Source organism: Neopelma chrysocephalum, unplaced genomic scaffold, assembly GCF_003984885.1.
Source record: "Neopelma chrysocephalum unplaced genomic scaffold, ASM398488v2 Primary Assembly neopelma1_62, whole genome shotgun sequence".
NCBI lineage: Eukaryota > Metazoa > Chordata > Aves > Passeriformes > Pipridae > Neopelma > Neopelma chrysocephalum.
The window spans coordinates 4,398,745-4,426,575 of NW_020897719.1; the positions used below are offsets into that span (position 1 = coordinate 4,398,745).

General features: G+C 39.8%; 1 protein-coding gene across 1 annotated transcript; it reads left to right on the top strand.

The window, feature by feature from the left end:
- The first annotated feature begins 2,948 nt into the window (after positions 1–2,948).
- On the top strand, positions 2,949–27,831 carry YAF2 (YY1 associated factor 2). The gene is made up of 4 exons (XM_027682141.1): positions 2,949–3,181; positions 3,321–3,446; positions 25,708–25,857; positions 27,433–27,831. Exons 1-4 carry the CDS (start codon positions 3,156–3,158, stop codon positions 27,668–27,670), a joined length of 540 nt encoding a protein of 179 aa, XP_027537942.1. The 5' UTR covers positions 2,949–3,155; the 3' UTR covers positions 27,671–27,831.

The following is a 27,831-nucleotide window of genomic DNA, read 5'->3' on the forward strand; positions in this document are numbered from 1 at the left end:
CTCTTTATTATGAATAAACTTTTAACTGAGAAGTCATGAATGCTGGAACATTTATACCGCATATTGAAATATATTACTTCCACAAAGCTATCAGCATAATATCATCTTCAATATCATAATCATATTGTTAGCACTTCTCTTGTACAATGCTACAAAAAAAGTCAATTTTAAGATAATAAGAGACCAAACACTAGCTAGAGAGTGAATACGTGATGTACAAAGATACAATTATATTGCCCATCTCTTCTGTCTCAAAAATGTGTTTACATTAGCTCACCTGAATTAAAACAGGGTGCAAATAACCATTCTGGAACAACTGTAATTCTAGATGAAATTAAACCTAGAACTAGGAGAATTCAAAATGATGGTTCATTAATTCTTTCCCTTTCTTTCCCTGAAACACTTTTTAAAAGACTGCTAATACTGATGCCATTAAAATGTTGTCATTCAAAGTTTCTAGGTCATGTGCCATACAGTGAGAGTCTAAGTCATGTGCCATTGCAAAGAGAGATGAGTTTTCTGAGTTCACATGGGTACCACTGGATGACAAAATATCTGGCTATGGAATACTCAACTTTGTCAGTTTGTATCAAAGTCTTCCCAAATCTCTTCAGCATTTGACTAATGCACGCACCTCTTCCATGTGCTTTCCTGCATTGCCATTAAATAATGCCTTCTATCACCATTTCATTTGCAAAGATGACATGGGATGGCTTGATGGTTTCAGTGGTGTTCTCTTGTGCCCCTATTTGAGGACAGAACAAGGTGCGAGGAAAAGAGCCTTTCTTTCCTCTTCGGTGTTATTCAAGAATGAGACCCACCCTTGCACAAACCCATGGGCCCTGGGAGTAACACCATGATCCATCCACCTGAACTTTTGAATGCACCATCTGAATCACATTTCAGCTCCCAAAATAAGGATGTGTTGGGAGCTTGGTGGGAAACAGGTCCAATGCTGCTGGGAAAACATGTTGATTTTTGAGCACTGTGTGACGGCCTTGAAGTGGGAGATCTGGAACACAACAACCAGAAAGATTACTTGGCTGTTAGGGATAACATTTGTGGCTGGCAGTTGCGATTCGTCTGACTGATTAGAAATGGTTCTCTCCAAGAATGGTTCCTGAGGTATTACAACATATCCCAGCCTTTGTAACCATCACTGGAAGTTCCGTTTCTCACAATCCGTATGGAAAAAGTAGGCTGTGACAGAGGAAAGGTTAAGAGAAAATAGTTGTTTCAAAATAATTGCTTTCCAAAAGTGGGGAAATAACATGTTTATTTATACAGTAGAAAGAGTGCACTGTGGAAAAGGGCACAAGGAGACAGGTTTCTCCACTGCTTCCTGTCAAGAGATTTCTATGTAGGTTCAAGCACAGGTGAGATACCTCATATAATACTGTAATTTTAAAGGGTAGACGTCCTGTTCTGGACTACTTGTGCAAAGTGCTCTTTATAGTCAAAGGAAAGAAATGGTCCCCGTAAAATTACGGAGAACATTATAGATGCCTGTCTTAGCATCAGATCAATCACCTTCAGCATGAGCTTATTCTCCCCGCTGGGGGCTGGTCAGGGCACGTAGTTTACATAGACGTCTAACTAAATGCAAACAAACCCAGGCCAGCTGTCTGTGCATGGCGTGGCCCACCCTTAGATGTGCAATGTATACATTTTATTCATAATTTACAAAAGACTCTATGACAAGCATAAAGAGAGAAGAAAGAAAGAAATTGCAATAGAGGAAGAAAGGAAAAGCTAAGGCAAAAACAGAAAAAATACCCATAAGGTGAGGAAAATTGCAATGCTGGAAGCTGGATGTGAATGCAGAAGGAAATTAGGATGAATTTCCAGCCACAAGTAGGAAATCCTACACAGTTTTCCACTTGCTAATGCACAGGATTGCTAGAGAGACACAGAAAACGATGAATCTTGTAGAAGTGTTAGTGCTTGTACATAAATGTAATGTCCCAACGAATGGGTCTTTAATTGCTTTCCTAAGATGTCAAGCACTTTACCTACGTTTTTTCTCTCTCCATCATATCTCAGTATTTCTAGCTGAAACTTGTTTTGACAACTTTGCCTTCAGAATCAGGAAGTTTCTCCATTGTCCACTTGCTTACAAAAACATCTGTCTTCACATATTTGTGTAAAGCTATCCTTGTGCATATTTTGTTCTTGAAATCCTATCATTTCCTGACAAAGACAATGCAGCAACAATAGCTTTGGCCACTGACATGGTGACCAGTATCATCTCGTTGTCTGCTTGCACTCTGCTGTCTACCTGTGTCTAATGCTGTCTTTGTTACGCACTTAGGACATATGCTTGCTCTTTGTTCTGTTTGCACAGCATCCTGCAAAATGGCATCCTAGTCTGTGACTGGGCTCCGGTGCTCTAAGATAACAGAGGTGATAAACCCCCGTATCCTGCCTGATGTTGCTATGATGCCTGTGAACCACGTTGTACTTGCAAGTTTTCAAGTGCAAAAGCACCGCGCTGCACACGGGTGCCAGGTAACATCGCTGTCTCCTGGTCCTGTATTGGTACGCACGGCGTTCTCCACTGGCCTCAGGCCAACGGGATGCTTCAAGACCAAGACTGCTAAGCAGAACTTCGTGTTCAGTTTATTCCCGTTTCTTTCTTGCTGTAAAGCATGGCCTGGAGCAATTTCTGTGGGAAGGAGCACAAGGTGCTAGTGCGATCAACCTTACGCGACAACAGACCAGCCGCGCAGGCCGGCTGCAGTCCCTCACACTCCCGCTCTGCCCGTTCAGCCCAGCACCGCCTCCCGTCCCCCCGTCGGGGCCGCCCCCCGGCGCCGGCACCGCCCCCGCTCCGCCCGTCGCCCCCAGCAGCCCCCGCGTTGCCCGGGCCCCGCCGCCGCCGCTCGCAGCGCCCGAGCCGCCGGCGGAGCGAAGCTGCCGCCGAGCGCGGCCCGCGGGGCGCCGCGGCCTGCGGGCGCCGCTGGTTGGCAGCGGGCGGACACGTGAGCGGGGAGGCGGTGGCGGCAGCGGGAGTTTCCCCGACAGCTGGAGGTCGCGGCGGCGGCTCCTCCTCCCCGGGTCCCCGCTAGAGCCCGGAGACCCCCCGCGCTCCTTCTTATTGACAAGCGCACAAAGGGCCGCGCCGGGGCCGGGTCGGGGACGCGTCTGGAGCCGGCATGGGAGACAAGAAGAGCCCGACCAGGTAGGGGCAGCGGCGGCGCCTTCTGGTTCCCCCGGGCCCTCCGGGAGCGCGGGGCCGGCGGCGATGGCGGCGGGGTTGCCCCGGGGGCGGCGGGGGCGGCGCGGCCGGCGTTGCCCCTGGCGCGCGTGTGTCTCCGCAGGCCGAAGCGGCAGCCGAAACCCTCCTCGGACGAGGGGTATTGGGACTGCAGCGTCTGCACCTTCCGCAACAGCGCCGAGGCCTTCAAGTGCTTGATGTGCGACGTGAGGAAAGGCACTTCCACACGGTGGGTCGCCGGCGGAGGGGGGAGCGAGGGCGGCGGGGCAGCGGCTGTGCGGCCGTGGCAGGAATGGGGGCCGGGGAAGCCGCCGAACATCCCCAGGGTGTGCGGGAGGGCGGCCGTAATAGGAATCAGGTCACGTTTACCGGGGGGTGTGCGGGGGGGCGGAGGGGGAGCACCCAGCCCCCCGGGGCTCCTCGGTAAACCTGACCCAGCGGTGCGCCGGCGAGTATGGAAACAGAAATTATAAATACCAGAAAGGGCATAATTGCCTGCATAGCCTAACCCTGGAGAGGCTGTGCCCCTTGCATGAAGAAGAACCATCACCTGGGGTGTGCCTGCTAAGACACTCATCCTTTAATATTTTTTTCTTTTAAATTTATGTTTTCTATGAGTTTAACTTTACCACGTACATAACCCGTTTGTATAATTATTATTATTATTAGTAGTAGTAGTAGTATTAATTTTAATTCACTTTTCATCACAGAGTATCATCATCCAGGTTTCTGGGGGCTTTAGGAGGTGGATTATAACCCTTCAGTGTTTAGAAAGGAATTGTTAGTTGAATTGCGCCATATGGAATTGCCTCCCCATGAAACAGTGACTTCCCAGGAGGACCTTTTCTCTGTATACCAGTCAGAAAGCTTGCAATGGATTACCTTGCAGTGGTTCCTGTGCCTGCCGGTGTTTTTCAGTATTGTGGCCTAAGCGTGTGTGTTTGGGGAATGGGGGCTTTTTATAAATGAACAGGAGTGCACTTGTAGCCATGCATGCTAACGGAAGAGAGTGTTGCTCAAGAATCCTTTCTTACAGTTATCATACCTAGAGGTTAATCCTGTCGGCAGGAGAAGTTTAAATAGCAATCAAAGTTGCAATTCTATCAAAAGCCACAATTACATTGTAGATATTGGTTAAAGCAGTGATGAATATGACTTGCAACAAATGTTAGATTTTAAATTGTTACTACAAGGTTGGATCCCATTACATGAGAAAAAAAATTACTCCTTTTCTGGAGTTGGTTTCTTAGACTTTTGAAAACCAGAATGAGTGTTGAAAGGACTTCTTCTAACTTGAGATTTCGATACTAGTTGCTTTTTTTTTTTAAACAAAGGAAATCAGTGAGGTAAATGCACTGAGAGGGAATTGCATCTGTCACAAATAGTGTGGTTTGCAGTTATAACAATGGCATTGTGTTTATATCACGGAGAAATGTGTACAGATTGTAATATTCAGCAAAATAAGACTACTGAATTAATGCAAAGCCTTTAAAAAAGGCTCTTTAACATCCAGTCAATTTGATAGGCAAAGTCAGTGTAAAATTATGTTTTGTTGCATTGGAAACTGGATAAAAGCTGGATAAAGGCATTGTAACTTAAAAACCAACAAAACAAAAAAACCCCATGCCAAATCAAAGAGTGTGGAGTTCCTGAGAAACAAATATTTTCATTGCATTCTAGTTTCCACCCTTGAATATTTCATATTTTATATAATTTAGCAAGAAAACATTTGGGTTGGTTTTTTTTTTGTTTTTTTTTTTTTTAATTTCCAATTTCTCCTTGATAGTGCCCTGCTATGGAAGAACTGTAGTTGATAGGTAGATTTTTGTTTCTCTACTTAAACACTGTAACAATGTGTACCTGAGTAGGTTTATGGATTTCTTTTTCCCAGAGGGTTTAAATGAATTGCATTTTCATATGTTTCCAAAGTCCAGGTTTTACACATGGTATGAGATAAAATACAGGTTGAGGTTTTAGGCCAAGCAGTTTTTGTCTCCAATTCTGATATTTGATTTGAGCTAGTAAGTAGACCCTTGTGTCCATGGAGAGGATCATTAGGGTGCCAAAGAGACACAAAAGGCCATTTGGGTGGGTTTGTTTTTTTTTTTTTTTTTAAGCATCTGTAATCCAAGTGACAAAATTAGTGCCTTGTTAAAGCATTTGTTGGTATTGCCTATAGGACAAAATGGTTTTCATCAGCATTGGGCAGAATAACAAAACTACCATGTTTTGATGACAGTGAGAATGCATTATTTATTTATTTCAGTCTTCCATTTTGAAGCTTGATGTTAGATTAAATTGATGCCTCAGCATGGTTCTTAGTGTGCAGTGGTTCTTAAAATTTTTGACTGTTTTTTTAGTGAGGAGAGCTATGTCTAGAAGGCAATGTAAAACACTACTTTTTTTTTTAATTCAGAGAAATGTGTTTCTTTGTGGTGGAATGTTTAAATATCTGCTTCTGCATGTTAAAATTCTCTAAATATGACCAGATTTTCAGGTGGAAAAACAGGCAATCATATTCAAGTTTAGTGAGTTTGAAGGCCACTGGAAATCAGGTGCAAAGTTGATTAAAACTTCTTTTTTTTAGTACTGATTATGTACATTTAACTTTACAGAAATATTCTCAGGTGGGGGTAGGGTTTATGGGTGTTTTCATTGTTGAATAATTTCTTCTTTCCAAAAGAGTTATCTTTTGTGCCAGGGGCTAGACACGGTTATGTTCTTTAACAACTGGTGGAATTGTTAAGATTAGTGCAAATAATTCTTATGACTTCTTGATTCTATCTTATTTCTAGACTGAATTTTGAAAGCAGATTAGATCATGGAGTTCAGTTAACTTTGTCTATGGCAGTATTACTTTGACTGATTAAGCTGGGCTGTGCTTGGAGGGGGGATGTCCAAGAGCAATCCTGGATGCTGTAGAAAGTGGTGTAACTGATTCCCAAGGTGGCACTCTTTTCCTTGGGTTAGTACTAAAGGAGTGCCCCAACATGGTGCCAGTTAGATGTGCCATGAGTCAGATTTAGAACTAAGCTCCCATCTGCCAGATGAAAGTCCCTGTACCTTTTACTCTAGAACCGCTGCCAGATGTTAATTTGGTAATGTCACTGAGGATCTAAACTCTCTCTGTAGGCGTGGCTTTCATATTTACTTTCTAACCTAAATTGTTCTGTTTTGTTGCTTGAGTACTGAAATTGCTATGTTCCTCTTGATAGGAGACTGCACTGAATATAGTAATTTTCTACGTGTGACCTTTAAAACATTTTGAAATCGTCTGGATGAAAGACATTATATAAACATAAGGAACATAGGACTGTAATAATAATTTCTTACTTGGATAAATCTCCTGCTGAAGTTCATTAGAAGCATGAATAAGGAATACTGAAGAGAACCCTAGCGTACTATGTTATAGAGGGAACTGGTAGCACACTCTATATTTAGGTTGCCTAATAGTTTCCATAACAAAGAAATTGTGTGACCTCTTTGAGAAGTTTTATTGTTTGCAGAAGTCATCGAAGTTTGGCAAGAGGCAAAGTCCTTAGGCTAAATAAGTGGTTTGATTTCCTTGCCCCATGAAATTGTTTGAGTTTTGCTGAGACTAAATCACTTGAAAAATCATCATTCCCCATCTGTCACCCATGTTGTACAGAAAAGTCATTGCTAGAACACTGAAAAAGCCCAGACTGGAATAATGTAAAAGCAACAGTGGCAATGATGCTGTGCTGAAAACACATAAGGGAATTATTTTGCTCCTGGGGAGGTTGTAATGGGATTGCTGAATTTGGTCTGACTCTCACAATTACCACTTTGTCAAAAGAAAGTTGCCTCCATTAGCAGGCTACCATTTCTTTTCTTTCTTTCCTTCTGCTCTTCGTGGCACTATCTGAATCAGGAGTATATTCATACTGGTTGACCTTCAAGAATTGAGCTGGATCCTTGGACAGACCTTATTGCAGCAACTGTTTGCTCCTGGTTTGTCTGTCCTTCAGTAGATGTTTGGATTTTGCTATTCTTGCCAGCTAACACCATTAGTCACTGTAATTTAGATGTGTTGTAAAGCTGAAGATTAAGAGTTTCAGTGTTGCTGGGAAGAAGTACACAAGAGGACTGGAATTCCCTCTACAGGAATGTACGCTTCCTAGTCTCCTCTGCCTTCTGGGAGGCTGCATTACTGCTCTGTTGTCATCTCTCTGCTTGGACTTCCTTAGAAGCATTATTAACACTCTTGTTATTCAGTGAGCTATAGCATGGAGATTTAAAATTACCTGTCACTTTGCTTTCCTTCATGTGGTTTTTATGTATGTGGTCTGATCTCTATTTGCAGGATCCTATTCTTTTTTCAGTGCTATGATAAGCCACTTCTCCTTTCAGTGTGAATGATGAGCATACAGGGAAGTGTAGTGAGAACTACAGGAGGAACTGCAAACACTGGCTTTTTAAAATTTGAAATGCTTGGAATGATACTCTGCTATGTAAATAAAGGAAAAAAGAGGGGTAGGGACACATGATCAGTTTCTGTTTTTCAGAAGTGATAGCATTCTGTGATTTTTAAATTAGGTAAAAGGGATATTTTCACTAAAATTATTGTCTTAGCTGGTTAACAGGGGAAGATTTGTTGTACAAAGTGTATTTTGTGCTTGTTATGGTTTTATTTTTTACAGCCTCCTTCATTAGTTTCTTTGAATTCAGTAAAAACTTAATCTTGCCTATAAATTTGGGTCTTAGTGCACACTATTCAGATCCGTAATAATTTTCTTTTGGCGGGGGAAAGGAGGCAGAATAAAGAAATGAGACGGGTACAAGTGACTTCTGTGAAGTTTTGTGGGGTTTTTTTTGTTTGCTTGCATGTAGTGTTTTTGTTGTTTTTTTTTTTTTAGAGATTCCTATTTGATACACATGTTGAGTGAGCTGCTATATGCAATATCATTTATAAAATAGCCCCTGAAATTTGTAGCCAGAATGAGAAAGTTATCTTAAGTCAGGATGAGTTTTTGTGGATTTGGGATCTATGCCTCTTAACATCCTGTACTGCCAAAGTAGAGACGTATAACTAGCTGAATGGGGGCATGGCTTCCTTGTCCTGTGATGTATTGATCTTCATTACTGAATTGCTCCTTTTCTCCCAGCCGAAGGTATGAAAAGCCAACTTTAAATCATACCAGTCTGAGGTATAAGGAACTGGGATGCAATCTTTGTATGTTTCCTTGGTATTTGGTCTGTGCTCCTTGACTGTGCCTGAGAGGCTGACGAGCTAATATGTCCATGATTTTATAAGCATGTCTGATAATCTCCTAGATGTGAGATATAGGTCTCTATTTGGAACTGTCACGAGTTTGTTTTATGCTTTGAGAAGCATAAATAAAGTGCTTAATTTTTTAACTTGGATATCAAGGTCATTTTTCTTCAGAAAACATGTGCAATTTGTTTAGTCATGTACCATCTGGATGTTTATAAGCACAAATCAGTTACATTTAATCAAATCTGGTATTTGTATTTCTGTTGAAATGCTGTACTGCTGAGGACAGAGTTGGTACTTCTGTATATCTGGTTTAATGTGTCTGTTTCACAACAGCTTGTTAAGGACTCACTCTTCTGCCTTCCACTATGTATCCTCTGTGTGTGCACATATGTGTATGTGTCGGGGGGAAGGTTGTAAAGGAGAAAAAGAGGAAGAATTGCTTGTTGTGCTGATTTTACAAATACATGACTGAATCAAGCTTAACAGACTGAAGAGCTGTTCGTTACTTGTGGTAGTTTGGAGAAGGAAATATTTGCAGGAGTTAAATGAGTGGAAAAGTCATATGTAATCCATATTTTACCAACCTCTATATTAGAAGTTTTATGTTTTAGCGTCAATATTAAATTATAAACAAAAGTAAGAATAAATAGTTTTCTTTTGCTCTGTAGATAGCCATGGGGTAATCCAGTCATTCTGGACTTCCAGTCTGATTTTTAAGAAGAGTTTTTAGAATTGTTAGGAAACTTATTTAGGAATTATTTTCCCTGAAAAAATATAGTGAAACTTAAGAATTCTGTGCACATCGACTTGAATGAGTTTTTGTTTTCTTTATTAAACAATGAATGAGTTTTTATTGAGTGACCTGGCTCTGTTAGATGCTTCTGATGGGTGTAGCTTATATGGGCAATAGAGAATGCAATTCACAGCCATTCAAAAGAAGATCAATTCTGGAAAAGAAAGAAGTTTTTCCATTTTAGAAAGAAGTGTGGAGGGGGTGTTGATTTTTTTTTTTTTTTAAGATGGACTTGACAGATACTTTAATCTGTTACTCTAAACAGCTCATAAAAAATGTGTTGGGTTATTTTTTTTCTCTCCAGCATGAACTTGATATTTTTGGTTTGATGCTTGCTTGTTTTCTTTTTTTCTGTAGCTCCTTCATGGTGTCTGGTATACCTCAGTAATTTTATTTTCCTTCACTTTATTAATGCAATCTTCCCAGAACAAAACAAAGAGTATTTAATACTGGACTAAAACTCCATAGGGTCTGTTTGATCCAACTTTGATAGTTGATTTAAACCTAGTTTAGTTGTTCCTTTTTGCATCATGTTGAAAATAGAACCATAAAATTGTAGAATCGTTAAGGTTGGAAAAAACCTCTAAGATCATCAAGTCTGACCATTAACACAGCACTGCTGTGTTTACCACCAGACCATGTCCCCGGGTGCCACATCCATACATCGTTTGAACGCTTCCAGGGATCCTGACTCCCAGCACTTCCCCAGGCAACCTGTTCCAATGCCTGACCACCCTTTCAGTGAAAAAAATTCTCCTAATATCCAAACTAAACCTCCCCTGGTGCAACTTGAGGCCATTTCCTCTTGTCCTGTCACTTGTTACCTGGGAGAAGAGACCAACACCCACCTCCTACAACTTCCTTTCAGGTAGTTGTAGAGAGTGATAAGGTCTCCCCTGAGCCTTCTTTTCTTCAGGCTAAATAACCCCTGCTGCCTCAGTTGCTCCTCATAAGACTTTTGCTCCAGTCCCTTCACCAGCTTTGTTGCCCTTCTTTGGACACGCTCCAGCACCTCAATATCTTTCTTGTTGTGAGGGGCCCAAAACTGAACACAGGATTCGAGGTGTGGCCTCAGCAGGGCCGAGTACAGGGGGACAATCACTGCCCTGGGCCTGCTGGCCACACTATTTGGGATACAAGCCAGGATGCCATTGGCCTTCTTGGCCACCTGGGCACACTGCTGGCTTGTGTTCAGCTGGCTGTTGAGTAGCACCCCCAGGTCCTTTTCCACTGAGAAGCTTTCCAGCCACTCTTTCCCCAACCTGTAGCACTGACTGGGGTTGGTGTGACCCAAGTGCAGGACCCAGCACTTTGCCTTGTTGAACCTCATACAGTTGTCCTCAGCCCATCAATGCAGCCTGTCCAGACCCCCCTGCAGAGGCTTCCTACCCTCCAGCAGATCAACACTCCCACCCAGCTTGGTGTCACCTACAAACTGACTGAAGGTGCACTTGATCCTCTGGTCCAGGTAATCAATGAAGATATTAAGCAGGACAGGCTCCAGTACTGAGTCCTTGGAAACACCACTAGTGATCACCCCCATCTGGGTGTAACTCCATTCACCACCACTCTCAGGGCCCAGCCATCCAGCCAGTTTTTTTTACTTATTACCTGTCCACACCATGGGAAGCCAGTTTTTCCAGGAGAATGCTGTGAGAGACAGTGTCAAAAGCTTTACTATAGTCCAGGCAGACAACATCCACAACCTTTCCCTCTTCCACTAAGCAGGTCACTTTGTCATAGAATGAAATCAGTTGGTCAGGCAGGACCAGCCTTTCCTAAAGCCTTGCTGGCTGGGCCTGATCCCCTGGTTTTCCTGTAACCTGGTGTGTGATGACACTCGATGATCTGCTCTATGACCTTCCCTGGCACTGAAGTCAGGCTGACAGGCCTGTAGTTCCCTGGTGTTATATCAGTAGTTATATCGGCCAGAAATTTAGTTACTTGGCCTTCTCTGTGTGTATACACCTTATGTAATTAAAAGAAACAAACATGGAGCAGAAAGAAATCTATCGCTTTCTATAAACATTCTTTTTTCCCCTTCTATGATAACTAATGATATCAGAGCTGCTGAACAAGAAGAACTACTTAGCCCTCTGATTCCAAGATCTCAGATCTGATCATGGATTTAGGAGATACACTCTCTAGAAGGCCAACTTTATTAGTAGTACTGCAGGATCAGAGAGGTTCTGTCAGCAAAATAGATTAGCATTTGTTTTCCACAGTTAGAAAGCAGTGAAAGCTCTGAATTCTTTTGTGTTTATTATAGGTTTGGGTGTAAAGGCTGTTACGTCTCATTTGTCTTGTCCTAGGAGCTCAGGATGGAAAAGGTCTTCCAGTGATTTAGACCCTCTTCTACTTTGAAAGAGGATCAGTAAACCTGGGCAACTTCTAACATTATCTTTATTCTAACAAGTCTCCAGTGAAGCAGACTATAACCTCTTTAGACAGGTTATTTATACTGCTTTTTACCCTTGCTGTTTTTCCAGATATCTAACCTGTGTGTTCAGTGAGATAGGTTGATTTATACTCCCCCTTACCCCTTTAGTGCATTACCCACTACATTTGTAGTTCTTTGGTTATTGGCTTTTGGTTTTCATATTCACTCATTTTCCCTCTCTAAGTCTTCATATAAAGAAGAAAATTTCAGCAGTCTTTTCTTAAAGGTAATGATTTTCTTAAATCATAATTCTTTATATCATGATTCTTTATTCCTGAGTGTTCAGTTGACACATTTGTTCCTTACAGTAGTAGCCCAGAATGAGGACATACCTTCAGCTGAGTAATTCCTAGTGTATGGTTTAGAAGGACTGTGGCTTTCTAGAATTCTGCTAAATTATGATGTCTGATGTTCACACTTCCCTGAATGAGAATTTTCCTTTGTGCAGTAGTACCACGATGTTGACTTATCCATGCCTTGTAATCTGCTTGATCCAGTACAGTCTGGTGTCCTTTTGTATCCCATTGTTACTTAAGTAGGGCTTTTTTTTCATGCTGTCATAAGGCTCGCAGTGCTTTGTGCTGTTCATAATTTTGATTTTTGAGTCATCTTCACTCAGGATGGTCTTATCAAATAGTTGTCACCACATTTCAGCTTGATGCTTGTTCTGTTCCTTATTCCTGTGTCCAAAGCATGATTAAGAATATTAAATAGTATACCTGTAGAACCTCACTATAAAAATTATGCTGTACATGCTGCTGTCTCTGCAGCTGGTTGCTGAGAACTATTAAACAAACAAACCCAAATTTTGAACTTCATTCTGAAATTTTGTCCTCATCATAGTTTAGCTTGAGTGGGAGGATGTATTTTTGACTGTACTGCAAGTAAGACTTGGAATGTGTATTCCTTTTCTCCTAGTCAGTAGGACTATCAGTCCATAAAAGAAAGGAACTAGACTGTGACAAGCCAATTGGCTTTATCCTTTAATGCTCCCAATTCTTAAATAATTTCACTCTGGTATCTTTCTGAAATTTGAGTTAGGCTGAGTCATCTACTCCTACCTGCGTTTTTATTTGCCTATCTTGGGAGTTCTCTTTTTTTTTTTTCTTTTCCCTTTTGCAGTACTTGATGACTTTTTCCATCTTCATGTAGTTCTCTAAACACTTGATTCTGAGGGTGAATTTCATTAGAGACTGTTGACTGCCATCATTAACATTCAGTAGCCCAGTCTGTTTCTTATTCTCACTTGAACTCATACTGCCTTGTTTAATTTGGTTACATGGAATTAAACTTTTGTGTGGGTACTGAAGCAAGGAAGCCTTTATACCATCTGGTACTTGCTTCCTTTCCATATTTGATAGTGGATATACTTCTCTCTATTTTCATGGTTAAGTACTTTCCTTTGGGGCATAAGTAGTGTGTGTTGTGATGTGTTTAGCTTTGGGGGTTTCTTGGAGAGCTTTTGTTTTTGGTTGGTTAGGTTTGGTTTTCGATTTTTTTAATGGGTTTTTTGTTGTTGTTTTTGTTTGAGTGTTTTTGTGGAAATGTCCTCTTTGTTTTTAGTGGCACCAATGGTATTCTTGCTCCATGTGTCTTTTCTAGGGAAAATTATGTGTCCTAGACTAAAAGCTATGGGATTTGAATAAACACCTACAATAAGATGAACGATATTAAAAGAGAAGTCTAGCTAGTGGGAAGAAAGCTCCTGTATCACCTGTAGAGTGATGAGAAGTTGCATTTTCTGCCCCATGACTTTTTATAGCAATTTTTCTTTGATAGTTGTGACAGCCCACTACGCCTGTTCCTATTTAAAACTTGAAAAAGTGTCTGTACTTTTCATCTTGAAAGTCAGGTTAGGACAGTATGCTTTGCAGAAAATTTTCTTAAAGTATCAAATCATGTCTTGTTGGCTTATACAGTGAGCTACAAAATACTTTTAAAGTAGGTTAGAACAAAATATTAGGTGTTCAGTTTTTACACTTTCGTACAGTAGCTTATCCTGATTTAAGTAGGACAGAGAGATCTTGAGAATTGTCTGTTCCCTCTGACGTGCATTCCACTGGTATGTGGTACACTGATGTGGAGCAGGCTTGAACTTGGAGAGTTCAGCTGCAGAATGTTGTTGGTAGGCTGGCAAATTTTTCATCAGAAGTCTGGGAGAAGACTACAAGACCCTGATGTCTGCTACAAGTTTTTTCTTGTTTTCTTAGAAGTTGAGGGGTGGGGAGGAAATGAGCAATTGAAAGTTTTCCCATTCTAATTTACTGGAAATTTGGTACATATCTTCAAACTTTTCCATAATGCTTGAATATACTTTCTCTGAACTGTACAGTTCAAATGACAGTCCCTAGCAGAAAAAAATGTGTGAATGAGTGGGGGTTTGAAAATTCACAATGAAAATAAAGTTCCTAACTCTAAAAGCTGAAAAAAGTTGGTTGGCACATGGAGTGAAATGAAAGTTGTTTCTTACAGATATCACTGAAGTCTGTGATTACGATCATGCACTATAAGTTCTATAATTGAATAAGAAGGGTAAAAGAGAAGGTCAGGACTGATTCTGTGGCATCTTTTTAGATTAATATACATTTTACTGAAGAATCTTATGGAGACTTGACTTTTTAGTCGAAAGTCTTTTCCCCTGCTTAAGGTGGACATCTTTGTGGGGCTGGCTCTGAATGCAAGAAGTTTCTAGATTGCTGCAACCTTCTGGGAAGATGACGCGTGCAGTGCAGAACAGATAAGTGAGAAGCAAGTTCTTTCCTATTTGGTCACAAAACCAACTGTGCCAAGTATTGACCCTGTTCAGTGCAACAATGACTGTGCTGCTGCATCAGTGTGAACCTTGTGTTCTGCGTTTGTTTTTTTGCATAGGTGCAAGAGGCATCACAGTTTCTGCGGAAAGGGGACAGAGGAGCAGCCTGGAGGATCCAATCCTTTGTGGGATTGGCAGTTGGAAGAGGTCACTTCCCCATGAATCCCAAGGATCTAGGGGCCTAAAACAATGTAACCACTGCTTTCTCTGTAGAGTCCCAAATACTGCCTCCTCAGGGGAAGTTGTTAGGGAAACTGAGCTTCGTAACCGCTGCTCATATGGAGCACATTGTCTTCTAGGAAACGTAAATTGGTTTTATGTTTGTTTAACAGGGTATTTTCAATATATCTGCCATGCTGAGCATTGATGAGCCATAGTCTGTGGCACATGGGAAAGAATTCTAACAACGTTCAGAGGGTTGGAGACTTAACTGGTTGTTGGAGAAGTAACATTTCATCGCTGCTTTGAAAAGTATCCATGAAGATGAACTTTGCCTTTCTAAAGGTCTTGGTACATATATTTCTTCTTAGGGTAGGCTGTTGTGCATTGTACCAGTTGTCTTCAGGAGACTTGCTGGCCTCATCTGTTAAATGTCATCTGGAAAATAGGGCATTCCCTTTAAGGGAATGATTAAATAGGAACACTGCCTCAAGGGGTAGTTTTCTGCACATTTTTACCGTGACTGATAAAACCATATGGGTCTTGTGAGTCTATTCTAATTGAATCAGCTTTTATTGAAAGACAGAATTGCTAGAAATGCACTGAATGGATGAATTCCAAGTAAATGATTCACGCTGTAAAACAGGAATATGAAAGCACAAATCAGAGCTGGCTGAAAGTTAGAATTCAAATATGCATAGGATGTGTAGAAATTGCATTGTTACTCTGCAATATGCAGATGGAACTGTATTATGTTTTCCCATACAGACTACTAGCTCCATTGTTTGCACTGTCATCATTACATAGTTGTATAATTTGTGAAGGCAGTGTAATGTACTGTTAACATTCTAGGATATGACAGAAATAATGGTAATGAGAAAAAATAATTTTGGATAGCAGTGTAAATTGTTGAAGATGCATTTAATCATGACCTGCTTTTAATCATGTAGAAATAAAGACTAGTTTCTCACAAGATGGCTTTGTGTGGTGATTAGTGTGAGCATATTCATGTGACATGGCAACCTAAATGTAGTTTAATCTGATAGTTTTTATTCTATGAATAGCTTAATACAGTAGTGATGACTGGGGGAGGGTGAGCTGATCTGTGTCAGAACCCAAAGACTGCTTCTCCTGGTAGTGATTTAATTTAATTGCTAGCAACTTATACTTGCATTACAAGAACTGCTAAAAGGAAATATCTTTTACTTTTCATAACGGGACTTCAACTGCTAAAAATCAGGAGTGGCATTGTTACATAAGCTGCTTGCTTCTGTGTAGAACACAGTTTGGAAGATCTAACTGACCACAGCATTTCCAATACTACTTAGCATACACCGTGTTCCTGATGGTTTCCCATTTGCTTTAAATAATATTGATGTGGTTTTGCAGAAAGGAATCTTTTTTTTCTTACTAGGAGGTAAGTTGTGGCCTACTTGCACTTGATTACAAAACCCAGCAATAGTAAATGGAACAAATGTTTGTGCTGGGTTTATAGCGAAGTTAAAAAAAGCACCTTCTTTGTTCTGGAATATTGTTTGGCAGAACCTAGAAGTTCTTGTTGCACAAGATGCTGCAGAAAGACATTGTGGAGTAGGTATGATAGTCAGTAAAAAGATAAATGTAATTTTAGAAAGCAAATTTTGCTTATGTATCAAATCTAGAAAAATATGTTGTTAGTTGAAAAATTGCCTGATAGAAGAAAATAAAGTCTGAAAACATTGTAGCTATTAGTCTGGAAATATGTGGAAGGATATATTAAAACCCGTGCATTTTGTGTGTAGAAATGCTCAATAATTCTGTCAAGTTATTTGGGAATGAGTGTTTTACATTAGACAAAAATAGTCCTCTGCTATTGAAATTTGAAAAATATTTCATGCTTTTAAATTTTTACTGTCAAACTAGCATTGAAAACTTCATTGTCTTGAAGCACAAAGTTCAGTAAAAAAAGATATTGATGGGGTAAAGATAGGGAACTTTTTTCTTGGTTTCTGTGCAGCCAGATTGCACATACACCTTAACAGTACAGATTTGTGCATAAACTGGAATGAATGGCCTAAAATGTAACAGTTAAAGTTTTGCCTTCTCACTTGAAGTTTCGTAAGACTTTGTCACTCCTTATGTGTCAAATTGGCTTTTGACTGTCAGCATTATTACATGAGGACAATCACTGCAATGACATAATGCATGTATGTGTGTCTTGGTTCTAGTGATTTCATTCTGTATTATGAGGAATTCAAGTGAGAGTCCTGCATGCTAACCACTAGGCCACCAGGGGTCTGAGGCCATCCATCTATGAGAAGGTCACTCTAAACAAACCTACGTCCTGAGGACCTCACTGCCATTGTCCAAGCTTGCTTGGCCCCGGCAGATGAACCTTAGGATTAAAGGGTGGGCTCAGTTCAGCGCAGGCTGTGTCTCACCTAAAAAAATCCGTTGCGCAGGCTGGAAAGGTAAAAAGACCTTTCCCCAAATCTTCGTTCACGAAGACTGGCCATTATATATATATATATGAGGAATTCAAGTATCAATTTCTTGACTTAGGAAATTCTTTTGCATTTGTAAGCCATGATAATAAGGTTATGATGTGAAATTAAATTTGGTTCCATTTCTTTTATTTAAAGCTGTGAATACCATTGCAATATCTATATAAATATAGGTCTCAGCCTTCCAACATTTTTCATGAATTCCTAGTCTTGAAGAAAAGAGCAGTCTCTTTGAAGTTAAGCTCTTTGGAAGCCAAAGTTAGCTCAAAGCAAGGAAGACTCTGGTAGCTGTGTCTGTTTAAATTTTAGGTGAATGTTTAGGTGAGGTTGCTTATGTTTGTTATCATTAAAAGCAATTATGGTGAGAGAGGAAAGATACTCTGGAGGGGCATAGATGCAAAAATTATTAGGGTCATTGTTACCTTTTTTGCAGAAAGACCTCTGAAAAAGAGAGAAAACATGCCTGAGGAAGAGGGAAAGTTAATTACTCGATATTTATATAGTAACTCTTTATCAGTACATGAGGGTGGGGGAAGGGAGATAACTATATATAAAGACCTGGCTAGTGAGTGGGAGGAAAGTTTATTTACTTCTTACTAACTTCTACTTCAAGGTACTGTGTTACTTGTTACAGAAACTGAATTTGAAGTATCTTGGTTTTTTCCTGGAGCCATTTAGATCTTCTGGTGTCTAAATCTACATCATCAGTCCATCATGGAAAAGTCACATTCCAAAGCTGCTGGTTGTAACCTGTCCTGGGATCTGCTGAGTGGAAAGCTATCTAAGCTCTATTACAAAGTTACAGTTAGAATTTTGCATAATTAATGTCTTTTTACAAATGCACAGGAAGTGTATCACTCTATAATATTACTACAATACTTAACTATAACTGTGCCCTGTAAAAGTTACTGAAATAGATGCCATAAGAATTGCTGAAAACATTCATACCTAGGTGATGGTGTTCTCCTAATAATATGTGTTACAGGAGTAGTCATTTCTTAGAAAATCTTCTGCCTTAAACCACTTTTTCACATCCTTCACTTTGTTTAAAAAGCTGTTTACTATAATATCATGTGTCTTTGTATTTGACTCCCTGTAAATATCTGCTTGCTTTGGGGATTAGGAACTACCTTTTATTTTTAAATTAAGTGCTCTAGTTACTCTGTTAAGACATATTTGAGAATGTGGACTGTAGTAGTTAGAGAAATGAGGACACGGTGAAGGATATTTGAGTAGAGACTAGCTAGAATACGATAATAAAGTAAAAAGTATGCAAAGATAAGCTTTTCTTGAGATTTCACTAATGACTGTGAACTAGAAAAATGAAGATTAGAGTATTACTGTGGATATCAGATTTCTATTAGCTTCTTGAGACATTAATATTTAGGATAGATGTGAGTAGAAAATGATCTTCAAATAAATTATAAGATATTTAAAGCCTGTACATTTGTGCTGCAAAATGATCCAGTCTAGTAATGAGAGAACAGAGTAGGATTTGAATGATTCAGCTTTGTTCTCAACAAGATTTTAATGCACTTACCTGTATTCTGTTTAGACTTTTAAAAGACACATATGAAACAAACATCAGCAAGACAGGATTTTTATTAGGATTTGGAGTGTTAACAAGGCATTTCTGAAAGCATCACTAGATGAGGGAATAACAAAGGCTGGTGGAGGAGGAATACTAGTATATGATTGAAATTAGAATTCCATTTCAAAAAAAATATCAAGTACCTTAACTGAGTCATCTCAGTCAGAAATACACAGAAGCCACACAGTAGCAGATGGAAAGGAGATAGGCAAGTCTGCAGGGCATGAGAGAGAGAGGAATGCTCTCTCTTCTGTTTGCAGAATAGAAGATATTACAGGGATCTCTTCTATTTACAGAAGATTGCTTTTTAAGCAGTTGTCCCTCATAAGCAGTAAACGAAGAGAGAGGTGGGATTCAGGAAAACTTGAGTGGTTATTTGAAGGAGCTGACTGACTTTCTCTGAAGCCTAGTGAATAGTTCTGGGTATTTTTTCCTACAGACTGACTGACTTATGCTTTGCACAAAGATACTTATTTGGGAATGCCTGAATTTGATTTTAGAGTTTCTACTGTGTTATTCAGAACTGTGACAAGTGTTCTGGGTTTAATCCATAATGCATCAGCATACCCTGTGTTTATAATTCAGCTTTTGGAATAAACTCCAGGACTTTCCCAAGGAGATACTGTATAAAACCCTCTATGTGGAATCTGTAAAGGCAATCACATTTCTTTTTTGTGCTGATTCTATTCTTTAGCAATCAGCTTCACAAGTTTGACCAAAGATCACATACATAAATGGATTATTTACTGCTTGTAAGACGTTTTGGTGATAGCAATTTTGATAATTCTTGTAAAACCCTGGACAGTAAAATTCAGGGGGCTAATTGACTAAACTACTGTTTCCAAAGAATAAGTTCTGCCATGCGGTGCTGGTAGGATAGAACATATTGCAGAAGTGTGAAAGAAGTTGATGTTCAAACACATGATGAACTCATTACCTAAGTCCTGTGTAGTGAGGGCCTTAAAGCAACAAGGAGTAGAAGATTTGGGAACTTGAATTAACTTGGAAGGTTTTATTCTGTTCACCTGAATTGCCTGGAAGGAAATTCTTTGTATTTAAAGAATAATGTGGATTTTTTGTTTTTGAGGAGCTGGCGGAAGAGCTTGCCAAGCCACTTTCCATCATCTACCAACAGTCCTGGCTCACTGGGGAGGTCCTAGATGATTGGAAGTTGGCGAATGTCACGCCGATCCACAAAAAGGGCTGCAAGGAGGACCCGGGAAACTACAGGCCTGTCAGCCTGACCTCAGTGCCTGGCAAGGTTATGGAGCAGATCATCCTGAGTGCAATCACACAGCACCTACAGGATGGACAAGGGATCAGACCCAGCCAGCACGGGTTTAGGAGGGGCAGGTCCTGTCTGACCAACCTGATCTCCTTTTATGATCAGGCGACCCACCTGGTGGATGAGGGGAAGGCTGTGGATGTGGTCTATCTGGACTTGAGCAAAGCCTTTGACACCATCTCCCATAGCATGCTCCTGAAAAAGCTGGCAGCCCAAGGCTTGGACAGGGGCACTCTCTGCTGGGTTAGGAACTGGCTGGAGGGCCGGGCCCAGAGAGTGGTGGTGAATGGTGCTGCATCCAGTTGGCGACGGGTCACTAGTGATGTCCACCAGGGATCAGTGTTGGGCCTAGTTCTGTTTAATATCTTTATTGATGATTTAGATGAGGGGATTGAGTCCACCATCAGCAAATTTGCAGATGACACTAAGTTGGGGGGGAGTGTCAATCAACTGGAAGACAGGAGGGCTCTGCAGAGGGGCCTGTTCAGGCTGGAGAGTTGGGCTGATTCCAACGGGATGAAGTTCAACAAGGCCAAGTGCCAGATCCTCCACTTTGGCCACAACAACCCCATGCAGCGCTACAGGCTGGGCACAGAGTGGTTGGAGAGCAGCCAGGCAGAAAGGGACCTGGGAGTTTGGATTGACAGGAAGCTGAACATGAGCCAGCAGTGTGCCCAGGTGGCCAAGAAGGCCAATGGCATCCTGGCCTGGATCAGGAACAGTGTGGCCAGCAGGTCCAGGGAAGTGATTCTTCCCCTGTACTCAGTGCTGGTGAGGCCACACCTGGAGTACTGTGTCCAGTTCTGGGCCCCTCAGTTCAGGAAGGATATTGAGGTGCTGGAGCAGGTCCAGAGGAGAGCAGCAAGGCTGGTGAAGGGACTTGAGCCCAAGTCCTATGAGGAGAGGCTGAGGGAGCTGGGGTTGTTCAGCCTGGAGAAGAGGAGGCTCAGGGGAGACCTCATCACTCTCTACAACTCCCTGAAAGGAGGTTGTAGCCAGGTGGGTGTTGGTCTCTTCTCCAACAGGCAGCTATCAGCAAGACAAGAGGGCATGGTCTTAAACTGTGCCAGGGGACGTTTAGGTTAGATATTAGGAAGAAATTCTTTCCAGAGAGGGTAATCAGGCATTGGAATGTATCGGCGGAGGGGATTGAGACAGATTGCTCACAGGCCAATATGGTCGGCAAAATGTCCGTTTATTACAAGAAGGATACTCGTTGTATACTGCTACTACATCCCAACGCATGATCACCTCTTCTACAGTATTGGATACATAAAAGAAACATACTCTGTCCAGTGCTAATTGGAGTATCACAGGTGTCCATATGAGCTGAGGGCACACGTTTACCTTCTTGAGACTCCACCTTAACCTTGGCACTGATCCTCCTTTGTTCTAACTTCAGGGGTTGAAGCCATGTTAGCTACGCAGTTCTTTTTACTGTCTGTGCCCAGCTATGCCAAGGCAAGGCCCACAGAAATGCAGAGGAAATTGTTCACACACAATCTTTGTTCTCCCAACAGGAATGGGCTGCCCAGGGAAGTGGTGCGTTCTCTGTCCCTGGAGGTTTTTCAGATGAGACTGGATGTGGCACTTAGTGCCATGGTCTAGTAACCACAGTGGTAGGATCAAGGGTTGGACTTGATGATCTCAGAGGTCCCTTCCAACCCAGCTGATTCTATGATTCTGTTGTACATAGGTTTTTTTAATTTCCATTCTCAAAATGGACCTGCATTCTTGTAATGAAACCAAGTTATTCACTGTATCAAATTAGTAAAAATTCTATTAACATAGTTTATTGGTGAGTACCAAATGAGGGAAATTAAGGAAGCATGTACTTCTGTGAGATGTCCAAAATGACTTATGAGAAGGTATTGAGTTGAGCTGTGCAACATGGAATGACTCGGGGCAAAAATTCCAGGTATCATTTGTTCTAGTGCGCAACTATTTTTCATCTTTAGGCATGTAAGTTGCTGTGTTACAAAGAATTTTTTTTTTTAAGAATGCCAGCAATGAAAAGTAGTCCATGCTTTGCAGTATTAAATACTTGTTTCATTTGAGAGCATCAGCACTGAATGAGTTTCTGCACGCAAAACCTAAAGACAAGTTGCTGCAATCTCTGTAAGTGTACCTTGTAAACCAGCAGCTAGATCAAATCCTGCAACAAGACTAGAACTAAAATGGTGACATCCTTATCATTTAGTATTTATGGGAATTGTAGAGAAGACAAAAAATTTTATCCTTGTATGTTTGTGTTAGTGTCTGTTGGCTTTTTAAAAACAAAAAATGTTAGTTTTCCTAATTTTTTTAAGGAGACTATGAAGTATGTGCGTATTTGTGTGCAGCACCTTGAAAACAACATTGGAATTAGAGAATTAATAAAACTCTGGAATAGAAGTTGGAATAGAAGTGTAGGTAGAAGTATGGCTGATGTTAACTTAGAAGAAAGATAACACTGTCTGAAAAGGAAAACTAGGTGGTAGAGGTGTAATATTTGGAACTGGAATGTTCTTCAGTGCTTAAACCGTAAAGTTCACTTCTGTTGGAAGGAACTGATAGCTCTTATCTTCTGTAATAGTGTATGCCTTTCTTTATTAGGGTTCCCCTTCAAATTAGTGAAGTGGCATTACTAGATAAGAATGCAAAGCTTTTAGGGGCTGGCTAAATGATATGTATTGTTTTTATGAACATTTTTGCTTGTAGTTCTGAATTGTTCAGTTGAGGTGGTCCAATAGTGGCCCAGTGGTAGAGGCAATAGTGCTTGTAATCTTAATGGAAAAGATTATAGAACTTCTTTCTAAACACCAGAAAACTCAGGTACTCTTAAATGTGCTTAAAAAGCAAATTACCGTAAGTATATTGATGAAATAAAAGGTAGTATTAACACTGTCTGTATATACTTAATCTGTAGCAACCTTATGCAAGGAGTCTTTAACTGGTTTTGAAAACCAATAATTTAAAATGTATTTTGACAAATCATCAAAATCAATTTTCTATTACAGGATAGTTTCTCTTACTTTTATCTTCTCTGAGAAAGCCTTTTCTCTATGAATTGCTTCATGCTTGAATGACATGATTCAGCTACTGCTAAGTCAGGAACAATTCTATCAGGTTAAAGCTTCATGAGTGGTAAAGATATTTCCTAACTCCTGCATGGCTTGCAAAGTGCCTGGCTGCAATTTAGTAGCCCCTTTTGAGTACCTAAAGAAAAAAAATGGAATGCTTGAAAGACATTCCTAATGTTGAGAGATATGAATTACTTTTTTTCTCATTTTTGAATATAAGACATTGAATGCGTCATTTAATAAATCTGGAAGTGACAAATCACATAATAAAATTTAGAACATCAATATAACTGATAGACAGTTATAGAAATAATTGACAACCAAAAGCTGGCTGTTTCAATGGAAGGAATAAAATAACTGAGTAGAATCCCTTGTTACAGCAAAACCACATAGAACTTCTTGATTAATTTTTAATGCATCTTCCAAAACATGATTTCTCTGTGCCTTTTTTGTCTTAACTGACTTCTGTACCTTGTTGCAAAGATTTTTATTTTTCAGTCTCACTTGTTTTGTGTTATTAAGAAAAGAAGTTCTAAACGTAGGACTTAGAACTAAGCTTAGTTTCCCAATTATCTAGTTTGCCCTCAAGAACTGAAATTGTTACAAATTGACAACTTCTAAAATTATTTGGCTAAGATTTTTTTTCCCTCCATTTAACAAGTTTCCATAATCATGGTGTTGTCCACAGTTCTGGGAAACAATTCATTCTATGTCCAGAAGTTCACTACTGTCTTAATTCATAAGTAACACGTCAGATTATTCTCTCAGGTCACTGTGTAGTAATAATGGGATTGTCACTTGACTGTCATGAGAAACTGTATCCCTATCTCCTGGAACAATCTTCAATTCAAGACAGGTCATTAGTTTTGTTTATATATGACAGATATTTTCTGCCTGAAATTGTAAGCTCATGCATCAATTACACCTTGATGGTTCTTGCTCTGTTATGAACTGCTATGACAAAAGGTCAAAACAATTCTGAGACAAGTTTTCTTAAAAATGTCCTATGGACTCTGTTAACCTACACATCTGTAGTCCATCAAGTTGTTTCAGTGGTTATGGACTCAGTACAATGTGTGCTTTGCAAGGTCCTAGTGCTCTCCTGAAGAGCCTGTAGTCATATAGTTGCCAATTGATATACCTAGTTGCCAGTTGTGATTTGTTCCTGTTCTTTCTCTCTCAATGAGTCAGTGTTGGCTTAGTTCTAGAGTGTAAAAATGGTACTCTAGTTTTTACTTCAAAGTTCTATTGTGTTGACAATTTTAATAGTCTTTGCTTTAATTTACTTTAATTCATTAAGAACTTGCTGTGAAGACTCACGAAATCTCAGCTAGTTTATATTAACTGCCTTTCCCACACTCCATGGATTCTTGTAGTTTGACTTTCACTCTGTAATATGAACTGTTGCAATGGTTACTGAAAATATAACTTGTTAATGGGAGCTGTGTTGATTTCCTCCTTTTGTTATTTTTCTCATCTCTTCATCTAAGCAAGAAGTGCCAGTAGCGTAATCCTGTGGGTTGGGATAAATAAATATGTATATAAGCTGATAGCTTCTTTTGCTTTAATAACTGCTTTGTATTCTGAATGTCACAGTGCATATAATTTGTAAAATTGCAAAACTCAACATCACAACCCAACTAACAAAACTCAAGAGCTTGGCAGGGTAAACATTGTTTTGGAGAAGAAATTTACATCTTCAGAGTATTAGTAGGACCTTCTTTTTTATATGCCATGACTTGAAATTTCTTAATTCCAAAATTAGAGAATAAATAAATACATTTGTGTTGGAAAGAGGAAAACATTTCCTTTCAAACTAGAATAATTATATTACAATACAAAACAGAATAAAAATTAAGCCATTTCAAAATAATATTTTGGAAAATGTAAAAATAATGAACTGCTGAAATTCTTTTGCCTGCTTTACTCTTCCCACACTTAATTTGGATGAAAACTTGGAAATGAAACCTGCACTGTGTATACTGGTGGAATGTGTCTGTATGTTTCCGTTGCCAGCTCTCAAACTATATGTCTTCTGACAGTTATATCCTACTAATATTAGTGCAGTATATTTTTTTCCAGTGAACGTGATAAAAATGATACACAACAGGATTTATTATTGCCTTCAATGAATTTCCTTGAGCTGAAAACACTTAAGTTTTATTCTATAAGGCCAACAGTGGGTTTAGCTCTTAAAGGTCAGCTTTTTCCTTTTTGGGATACAGATTATCTATGTCTGTATTGGAGTACACTCAAAACAGACTCCTTCAGCATTTGAGGGGGCTGGGAGTGGGTGGTAAAGTATTGTCTCTGGGAGCTTTATCTTTTGGAGTTTGCTCTATGAGGTCTCTGTCTGGATACGACAACTGGGAGAAGAGGGCAAATCACAAAATATTGTCTCTAAATCCTGTAGAATAAAAAAAATCTGCTGATAATGCAAGTAGGTGAAACAAAAGGCTGTAATACATTTAAATTTTATATGCTATCTTAACGAAGTATTAGCAGCAAGATATGTTTTAACACTATTTCTTTTTATAGTAATTGTTAATGTTAATTACTGAACAGTAGACAGTTTGAGACTTGTGAAGTCTAAGCGTTATGCGTGTCTATATATATGTGCACACAGGAAACCTCGACCTGTCTCTCAGCTGGTTGCACAGCAGGTTCCTCAGCAATTCGTGCCCCCTACACAATCAAAGAAAGAGAAAAAAGACAAAGTAGAAAAGGAAAAAAGTGAAAAGGAAGCAAGCAAAAAGAACAGTCATAAGAAAACCAGGTAAAAAAATCTAGAAACCTTTGCAGTATTGGTAAAATGTAATTTACAAACAAAAATAAGAGATGTTCTTTGATTGTATTGTTTTTTAAGTGCTGTGGCAAACAATAAGGCTAAATATTGGTCTGTAAAGTTTCATTGGTTTAGGATGTCTATAAAACGTGAAGGCCTGCAGTATGTAATTGTGGTCAGAAGATGGAGATCAGCTGAATAGTGAAAGAAAGACTTTTTAAGGGTTATTAAGGGTATTCTTTTAAGGGTTACAAAGTATTTCTCACACCATACAAAACTGTTGATAGGCAAATTGATGATGTTACTCTCATCAGGAAAAGAGAGAGGATGGGAGTGACTAATTTTCATACAGAATAGTTGTGGGGGAGAGAGAGAACCAGTACCAGACTGCAGATGAGTGGGAAAGTAAGTTGGTTATTGATAGCCTTGCAGAACCCTTTAGGTTTGAAGGGCTGAACTAGGGTATAAATTAATGTGACAGAATAAGGCATGTATATTATCTAGTGTTAAAAATATCTGTGCTGCATCTGGGATGCTGAAAGAAACCTTGGACTCTTAGAACTGAAAGCATGAATTATTACAGTACAGATAAACTGTTGTAAAAGCCTTGATCTTGCTGTAAGACCAGGTGGAAGGAAGGTTCAAACTGCTAAACAAAAGCAGCAGGTTTAACTCCTAATTCATCACAAACTAAGCATAAAGTTATTGTGGCAATAGTGCTGTGCCAAAAATCTGAGAAGCTGAGAAGTATATAAGACAGAAATATTCATTGGGATTAGTTATGCAGAGAAGTAGCAGATGCCTTTCCTGTGCCTGAAATAAGATCATTAGGGTCAGAACCAGGTAGAGACTGAGAGTCAAGAGAGAGCAGTCATTTAGAAAGTCATGTTTAGGATTAAGGACACTGAGATGTTGGGAAACATCAAACAATTGAAAGATTAGATGAAGATACCCTATCAACACTGTGTGTAATACTCATCTCTGTGCATAATTTAAATCACAGCATATGCCAGAAGTACCAGAGTTAAACTGTGAACACCAAGTCCAGTTCAAATAGTATAGTGGTGGTCCTAGTGAGGTTTTCAAATGAGGTAACACCTGCTGCAAGTTAACACTATCTGTGCTGTTGAATTCAAAAGACAGATACCAACATCATCGTTATTGAACATAATTTTCTACACAGAATTGTTGCTTAAGGCTGCTGCAGAGATAGAGGTTTCACTGCATCAAATTTGTAACTTCCTATAGTCACAATAAAGACTTGATCTTTAAAAGTAAAAACCTTCACATGTGCAGTACATCCATATTGCTGCACAGTGACATTATTCATAATGTCAACTTCTAAATGATTTTAGGTAGTAATGTGTTATATTCAACTATTTCAACGTAAAACATAGTAGGAAACACTCCACCGTTAACACTTGTGGTACATTGTTTTCCTATGTATTGAATGTTGCACAAGGCAGTCTTATATACGTTTGCTCTCCAGAGCTCCTAAAAAGTAGGAGGGAGATGAGATAATAAGGTGGTGTGTGTGCTTTTAATATGATTATTTGCTTTATTTAGGCCAAGGTTGAAAAATGTGGATCGAAGTAGCGCTCAGCATTTGGAAGTTACCGTTGGAGATCTGACAGTCATAATTACAGACTTTAAGGAGAAAACTAAGTCACCACCTGCTTCCAGTGCTGCTTCTGCAGATCAACACAGTCAGAGTGGTTCTAGCTCTGACAACACAGAGAGGGGAATGTCCAGGTCATCTTCACCCCGAGGAGAAGCATCATCACTGAATGGGGAATCTCATTAAAGTTTATTTCCTCCAGTTTTAGTCTCTTCTCTTCAAAACATAACTTCTGTCACCTGTTACCACATTTTCATGACAGATTATTCATACATAATTGGTATATTGACTGGAACATAATTTATGCAGCTAAAAAAAAAAGAAAGAAGTGCAGTGGTAGAAACAAT

What these genes read in the sequence shown, in the direction of transcription:
- YAF2 (XM_027682141.1), top strand. Translation starts at nt 3,156, where the DNA reads ATGGGAGACAAGAAGAGCCCGACCAG. An exon ending in GACAAGAAGAGCCCGACCAG is followed by an intron (nt 3,182 to 3,320) that starts GTAGGGGCAGCG and finishes GTGTCTCCGCAG; the next exon opens with GCCGAAGCGGCAGCCGAAAC. An exon ending in AACAGTCATAAGAAAACCAG is followed by an intron (nt 25,858 to 27,432) that starts GTAAAAAAATCT and finishes TGCTTTATTTAG; the next exon opens with GCCAAGGTTGAAAAATGTGG.